The sequence below is a fragment of the Fonticula alba genome (genome assembly GCF_000388065.1).
Source record: "Fonticula alba strain ATCC 38817 unplaced genomic scaffold supercont2.10, whole genome shotgun sequence".
Classification (NCBI taxonomy): Eukaryota; order Rotosphaerida; family Fonticulaceae; genus Fonticula; species Fonticula alba.
The window spans coordinates 531,791-539,383 of record NW_009242980.1 but is presented as its reverse complement, the minus strand read 5'-3'; the positions used below and the strand labels follow the sequence as shown (position 1 = coordinate 539,383).

At 73.0% G+C, this 7,593-nt stretch overlaps 2 protein-coding genes and 1 non-coding gene across 3 annotated transcripts in view; 1 reads left to right on the top strand and 2 right to left on the bottom strand.

Moving 5' to 3' along the window:
- H696_05407 (TKL protein kinase) overlaps window positions 1-4,027 on the bottom strand; it is a gene marked incomplete at its 3' end in the record, with an annotated part of 7,325 nt that extends 3,298 nt beyond the window's left edge. The window contains exons 1-2 of the mRNA XM_009499240.1: window positions 2,703-4,027; window positions 25-2,314 (exon numbers count right to left, since the gene is read on the bottom strand). Of these exons, the coding sequence (XP_009497515.1) occupies window positions 25-2,314; window positions 2,703-3,904 (3,492 nt within the window). The 5' untranslated portion in view covers window positions 3,905-4,027. The remainder of the gene's footprint in view (window positions 1-24; window positions 2,315-2,702) is intronic.
- Window positions 4,028-5,014: 987 nt separating this feature from the next.
- Window positions 5,015-5,088, top strand: H696_05406. The gene has a single exon. It is a non-coding gene; the product is annotated as a tRNA-Val (tRNA).
- A 101-nt stretch (window positions 5,089-5,189) lies between these two features.
- Window positions 5,190-7,593, bottom strand: part of H696_05405 (TKL protein kinase) — a gene marked incomplete at both ends in the record, with an annotated part of 5,637 nt that continues 3,233 nt past the window's right edge. Inside the window, 2 exons of the mRNA XM_009499239.1 lie at window positions 5,190-5,386; window positions 5,490-7,584. Coding sequence (XP_009497514.1) covers window positions 5,190-5,386; window positions 5,490-7,584 — 2,292 coding nt within the window. The remainder of the gene's footprint in view (window positions 5,387-5,489; window positions 7,585-7,593) is intronic.

Genomic DNA, 7,593 nt, shown 5'->3' with positions numbered 1-7,593 from the left:
CCAGCGGAAGCCGGCCGCACACACCTGGCACCGGTCGGCCGCCTGGTCGCACAGGGCACAAGACCCATCGCATGTGACACATCGGCCCGCGCCGGCATACTCGCCGGGGGCGCAGGTGCTGCCGCACAGCGAGGGCGCCTGGGGGTCCAGGAACACCAGGCCCGCCATGCAGGAGTCACAGGCCTCGGCCGTGGTGCACGTCTGACAGGAGCCATGGCAGCGGAGACACACGCGCGAGCTCTGGTGCCAGCCCGGCTTGCACACCTCGCAATGGGCCTCGTTGACGCACTTGGAGCAGCCCTCCGGGCATGGCCGGCAGGCGCCCTGCGCGTCGGGCCAGAAGTCCGGCGGGCAGGCGTCCAGGCAGGCCCCCTGGTGCAGGTGCCTGCCCGGGGCACACCCGGTGCAGGCCGCCGGGTCGCCAGGGACCCGGCACTCGGCGCACGTCCTGTCGCACGGCAGGCATGTTGCCGGGTGCTGGACCCCGGCCGGCGGGGCATGGGCCGCCTGGCACCCGGTGCAGGCATACCGCCCGGCGGAGACCGGCCCACAGGCGGCGCAGCCTCGCATGCAGGTGCACAGGCTGTCGGGGCCGGGCTCGAGCCCGGGCGGGCAGGCGTCCAGGCAGGCGGCCGGCGCATCGAACGCGGCCAGCCGGCAGCCGGTGCAGTCGCCCGGGGCCGGCCCGGTGCAGGCTGCGCACCGGTCGGCGCAGCTGGCGCACTCCGGCGGGAAGGTCCCCGGCGGGCAGACATCCGCCGTGACCAACAGCACGGTGGCCGGCGCGTCGTGCAGCCCCGGCAGCAGGAGGGCCAGCGACCGGCGGTCCGGGGCGAAGTCCGGCGGAAGCACATGCACCGCGGCCACATGCGCCAGGGGAAGGCCGGCCCCCCCGGGGTGGGGGGTAAACCGGGCCCGGTGCATGCGACACAGCGCCCGCACCGGCGGCGAGGTGGACCCCCCGGCGCCGGCCAGCCGCAGCCCCGGCCGCGGGGCGCACTCCATCAGGGCCAGGCCCACATGGCGCTCGGTCAGCAGGACCAGGGCCCCGGGGAAGCGCGGGTCCCGGCGCTCGGCCAGGCTCAGCCCCCGGATCTGGTACTTGCTGGGCGGGTCCTCCGGCAGGATGCCCAGCTCCTCGACCATGATCGGCACATTGATGGTGCGCTGCTGGGACCCGGTGGTCCCGAGGCCCGAGTGGTAGACCATCCACCGGTGGATGTCCGACCCGGTGCCAGGCCCCCCGGCCCCCCCGGCGGACGTCGTCAAGATGGTCGACACGAGCAGGTCCTGCTGGCCCACGGCACCTGGCTCGGCTGCCAGGGCCACGGGCATCCACAGCCCGCTCAGCGGGGTGCTCATCGGGAAGGAGCCGGCCGCCAGCGGATCCGCATTCCGGCGCAGCGAGAAGGGCACGAGGCTGATGGAGGTCGAGCCGGCCTCCACGAGGAAGTCCTCCAGCAGGGTGGCCCCCGGGCCGGCCGGCTCCCGGGGCAGGCGCACCATGGCCGGGTGCGTGTGACACGACTCCAGCGCGAGCAGCACCCGCACGGCCGGCTCGGCGCCCGTGTCGAAGACCAGCAGCAGGGTCCCCCGCCGGGGGTGGTGGTGACCGTCACATGCTCCGGGGTCAGGCGCCGGAGCGATGCGCATGCCAGGGGCTCGGCCGCGCGGGGCGCCCCCTCGGCCGGGATCGGGACAAAGGGGCCGATGGATGCCGCGCACGAGCCATCCCCCCCCCGGGGGCCGGCGCACCGGAGGACAGACCAATGCAGCCGGCCGCCGATGCAGGCCACCGCCGCGCCAAGCGGGTCCCCATTCGCCTGGGGCCTGGGCGGGAACTCCACATAGGAGGTCGGCTGCCCGGTGGCGGCCGGCCATGCGGACAGGGCACTGGCCTGGGCCCGGGCCCCGATCAGCTGGACGGCCAGCGGCGGCCCATCCGACGCCAGGGAGATGGCCAGCAGGTGCCGGGCCAGGTCCCCCGCACTGGCAGCCGCGCCGAGCAGTCGCGTTCCGCCCGGGTGCTGGGCGAGGTGGGTACTGGCAAAGTGCCACCCGCCGGCGGCCGCCTGCCCGGGCGCCATGTCCAGCTCCAGCCGGGCGTGGGCGACGTCCAGCACCAGCCCCGCGGTGGAGGGGTCCGGCGAGCAGCGCTGCCCGGTCCCCTGCGAGTAGCCCGATGCACAGGCACTCACACATTGCCACTTCCCGGTGGCCGGGTCCACCTGGGCCAGGAACGGCTGGGTGCACACGAGACATTCGTCGCCGCTGCAGACCTCGCAGTTGTCCACCGAGCAGGGCTCGCAGGGATCTGCCCGTGGCAGGGCCAGGGCATGGCCGGCGGAAGCCGCGCACCGGGGCAGATTGAGGGTCGCCAACCGGCCGGCCGGGTCACCGTGAGACCAAGGAGGCAGGGCACACAAGGCCACCGGCGAGCCCCGGGGGCCGGGCGTTCGCGCGTGCACATACACACACAGAGAGAGAGACCCATGGACACGGCGGGGCCGGCAGGACGAAGGGCCCGGTAGCACGGGCACATGGCGGCACGGGCACATGGCGGCACGCGCACATGGCGGCGACCGCGGCGGACGCGGCAACATGGCGGTTATGGTGGGCAGAGCGCCGAGGTCAGAGAGGCAGGTCGAGGGGGTGGCAAGCGAGACGCGCCACCGGGGGGCGAGGCCAGAGCCAGGTCGCACCGTCCAGCGACCACGGGTCCTTGGGCTGGTGAAGGGCGGCACACCCGCCGCAGAGGAGCCCCGGCGCCATGAGGGGCGAGGTGAACCGGTCCTGGGCGCACGTGTATCCACAGAACAAGAAAGCCAGGCTGCAGGCACAAACGATCGACGGATCGGCGCCGTCGCAGCCGAGCGCCTCGGACGCCAGCAGGAGGCTCTGCTCCGTCAGGCCCCAAGTGAGGCCCGGCCCGCCGGCCGGGACCAGCACCGGCAGCAGCTGGCCGAAGGAGATGCTGTGAGGCATGTGCACCTGGACCCGGCGCGCCGGCGAGCCACTGGAGAAGTGCAACTGCCAAAGGGCCGGCGGTGCGCCGGTCGAGCCGGCCCCCATGGCAATGTACCCCACCCAGCCGATGGGCACCGGGGACAAATGCGCCTCGGGGGCCAGGAGCTGGCCATCGGGCGGCACGCCGGCCGGCAGGCGGACCTGCCAGTGGTGGATACATGTGCCCGGGGTGTGGCTCTCGCGACAGATGTCGACCAGGCCCCCGGCCAGCAGGGCCACCCGGTCGACGGTGCCACCGCCGGCGGTCACCCGCCGTTGGACCACATCCCGCACAGGAGCCGACAGGGTGACCGACTGCACCACCATCAGGGCATCCCGGGCGGGGTGCTGCACGTGGTGGATGGTGGCCGATGGCCCGTCCCACAGGTAGAACCCCGGGGCATGGGCCAGCGCCGGGGCCTGGACCGGGGCGGGCCCCTCGCCCAGGTCGGGAATCGTCACCGGGGTGGACAGCCCCTGCAGGGAGGCACGGCCGAGCACCAGCGCGTTGGTCGTGCCCAGGGACATGGCCACATACATGACCTCGTCGGGGCCCACCGACCGAAGGGCCACGACGTCCCCCAGGAGGCTGGGCTTGGGGAAGACCCGCCACGGGCCGGACACCTTGGCAAGCGCCAGGCCGTGGGTGCTGGAGTAGGCCCAGCCCAATGGGCTGCCCTCGGAGGTGGGGACCAGCTGCGAGTGAAAGCGCGACCAGTTGGGCTGGAGCCCCTCGATGCCGAGGGTCTCCGGGGGGGGAGTACGAGGAAATCAGCCCCCCGAGGCGGTGCTCGCCCACCGGCCGCGAGGAGACCGGGCTGGCATAGTGGATCACCATGTGATGGTCCTTGAAGATCCTGACAACCGCCGGAGGGTGGTGCCCCCGCACCATGGCCATATGCTCGGAGGCCAGGCCGAGTGGCGGGGCCGCGAGCAGGTTCACCGGAAACAGCGACCGGAAGAGGCTAACCTCGGCTTCGGGCAGCGCCAGCGGCGCGCCGCGCCCGAGACGGCCCCCCCCCCCCGGCCAGGAGACCCCACAGCAGGAGCACCTGCCACAGGCGGCGATACGCCATGCGCATGGCGGACACTCGGCGCCAGGCCCGGGGAACCGGGTATAATTGTGTTGTCAGATGGGTCTTGGTGTGGTTGTATCGCGGCCGGGGGCCACACAAGCAGCGAGTGCGCAAGAAACAGCCCAGGAGCGTTTCGAAGAGGAGGCGCGAGGGGAGGGCGCGAGAGGAGGGCGCGAGAGGAGGGCGCGAGTCGCGGGGCGAAGAATTAGCTCCCTGGCCCCGGCGAGGGCCAGAGGCAGCGCCTTTTTGGGCGACCATGGAACGGGGGGGGGGCGTCGCCATCGTTGCAGCCGGGTGAAATGCCCCGCTCGTGACACGACACGTGATCCCCACTACTACCAACGCTTGTATGAGTGCCGCAGCCTAGGTATATAAGGCTGCGGCCCCTGCTCTGTCCGCCGATGCGCCTGCATCGCTGCCTATTGTATATTCCCTTTGTGCCCAGATATACACATTACCGTTCATCCACGCGTTGCCCGATTCTACCCAGGCATCACACCGCTGCGTTTCACCGGGCACATGAAACACACCGGCGACCGTGCGGTAGAGTGCCAACGCACGGAATCGTCGCGCCAACCGCCCTCGTACTTTGCCCGCCGGCGTCAGGGGGGGCGGGGGAGGCGATGCCGGCCCCTTCCCCGGGGGCCGGTGGCCATGCCCGGCCCGTGTGCGAGGCGGCCACGGACGGCGCCAAAGTGCCGGCAGCCCGGCCGGGGCCAGACTGTCGTCCGACGAGCGCGGCGTCCGGTCCGCGCCCGGCCACACTCCTGCGATGGGGCCACATGTGCCGGGGTGCCGGGCGATCGGCGTCCGGCCTGGCCGGCGCGCCGGCGGCGCCGGCGACGAGCCCGAGCGAATGCCGGCCGGGCAGCGCACCAGGGTGGGCCGCCAGGTAAAAAGGGCCTCGCGCGCGGCCGGGTCCCATCCGCCGCGTCCGAATGATGTAGATGGTTATCATATCTGTCTAACACACAGAATGTCCCAGGTTCGAGTCCTGGTTCGGACAGACCCTTTTTGGCGCGCGTGTATATGCTTGTATATTTTTCATGTATATACTGGCCGGGGAGAGAGGGCCGGGAGGGCACACGGCGACACGCGGCGCGGGCGTCAGCCATGGTGCAGGGCCAGGGCGGCGGCGCACTTCTGCCGGAGGGCCGCGGCCGGCGGCCGACCGGCCGGGATGGGGCTCCAGCAGGCCGGCAGCAGGTCGGCCACGAGCTGCGGCCCCGGTCCAGCGGGGAGGGCGGCCAGGTTGGGCCGGGTGCCGGCCGACGCGGCGGCCAGGATCTCCTCCAGGCACATGCCTTTGTCGCACGGCGGGCGGACGGGCAGGCGAGCAGGTACGGATGTCAGGGCCGGCGAAGCAGCCCCCGGGCAGGAGGAAGACGAGCCGCCGGGCGGACGTACCATCGAAGGGCCGCGCGCGGGCCAGACACTCCCAGGCCATGATGGCCGCGCTGTAGATGTCCGCCAGCAGGAGAAGGTCCTGCTCCAGCAGGATCCCGCGCCGGAAGGCGTTGATCACCTCCGGCGCGGCATAGCACACGGTCATGGCATTCAAGTCCGGGACTTCGGCCACCAGGGCCGAGGACCGGTCGGTGCTGAGGTTGCGCGAGGTGCCCAGGTCGCCGAGGGCCGCGCGCCAGCCGCCGTCCGGGCGCTGGCTGGCAAACACGTTGCCCGGCTTCAGGTCCCGGTGGGCCACCCCCTGCGCGTGCATGGCCTCCAGCCCGGAGGCCCACTGCTGGCAGATGTCCAGCAGGACGTGCGGCGCCAGTGGCACCTCCGAGTGCAGCAGCGTGGCCAGGTCCGTGTCGAAGCGCTCCATGACGATGGCCGGCGGCTGGTCGCTGTAGCCGTACAGCCGGACGACATTCGGCGCGTCGCGCAGCAGCCACATCAGCGCCACCTCGTTCTGGAACATGGCATAGTGCACCGGCAGCATGGTCTCGGCGGTCGGCGACTTGATGGCCACCACCTCCGGGCAGCCCAGCCGGGCCGCAATGCCGGCCCCGATGGCCTGCGCCGCGTAGACCGACGCCTGGGACCCACTGCCCAGGGCCCCGTCCAGCCGGTGGAAGTCCGTGCTGACATTCACCAGGATGGTCCCCGGCAGGGACAGCTCCAGCATGGTGTTGAGGATCGTGCAATCCTCGTCGGCCGGATGCGACTTGGACCCGGGCCGGCGGGGGCGCCGGCGCAGGAGGAATAGCGCCAAGAGGACCAGCAGGAGCAGCAGCAGGATGCCCAGCCCAAGCCCAAGCCCCAGGGCCAGGGCAAGGCCCCGTCCGCTTGGGCCCTTGGCTGCGTCGGTGCAGTCCGCCTCCCCGGGCCCGGTGCATCTGTCGCACCCGGCGTGGCAGGGCGCGCAGGCCGGCGCCGGCGCGTCGCGATCCGCGAATGTCCCATCCGGGCAGCTGGCCACACACGCACCCCCCAGCACCAGCAGGCCGGCCTCGCACTCGAGGCACACGTCGGCCACCGGGCAGGACAGCTCTCCGTCCGGGCCGAAGGCACACGCCGGGGTGCCTGGCCCGGCGGCGCACCGCTCGCAGCCGGCCGGACAAGCGAGGCAGACCCGCCCTGGCAGGGGGGGCGCCGCGGCCGGGAACTCGACCGCGGCCAGCCCGCCAGCCGGACAGGCGCTCAGGCACATCCCATCGCCCGCATGCAGCCAGGCATCCGGGTCCGCGCACGAGGTGCAGTGCTCGGCCGCGCCGAAGCATGCCCGGCAGGGGGGGCCGCATGGGGCGCAGATGTGCCCGTCGGCCGCATACTCCCCCGCCGCGCAGGCCGCATCGCACTGCCCGGTCGAGGACGACAGGACGAAGCCGCCCTCGCACGCCCGGCACGAGGATGTGCACCCGAGGTCGGGCGTGTCGACGAGCACCATGCACTCGGCACAGCGCTCGGCGCAGGGCTCGCACTGCGTCGTGACCCCGCAGCCGAAGGTGCCGGCCGGGCAGACACCCACGCACGTGCCCATGTGCAGCCGGCCGGCGCCGGCGCAGGCCGTGCACTGATCGGCCCCGGGCCCGGTGCACCCGGCGCACGAGCCATCGCAGGGCAGACACTCGCGCCCGGCGGCCGGCCCGTCGGCCATGTAGTGGTCAGTCGGGCAGGTAAGCACGCAGAGCCCGGCCATGAGAGCCCGGTCCCCCGGGCAGGCGGTGCAGTCGCCGGGGCCGGAATCCGTGCATGTCTCACAGGTCGAGCTGCATGGCTGGCAGGCCTGCTCGCTCTGGAAGGTGCCGGCCGGGCAGGCGGCCAGGCAGTGGCCGTCCACCAGGAGCGGGGCGTCCGCACCGCACGTCAGGCAGTGTCCCGGCTCGAAGCCGTAGCATGTGCCGCAGGAGGGGTGGCAGGTGGTGCACACCCCGCCCGTGGCCAGGGACCCCGCCGGGCAGGAGCTCACGCAGGCCGGGCCGGCCAGCAGCCACCCGCGCTCGCACAGGGCGCAGGTGTCCGGCGACCCGGGGCAGCTGGAGCAGTGCGCCGCGCACTGGCGGCA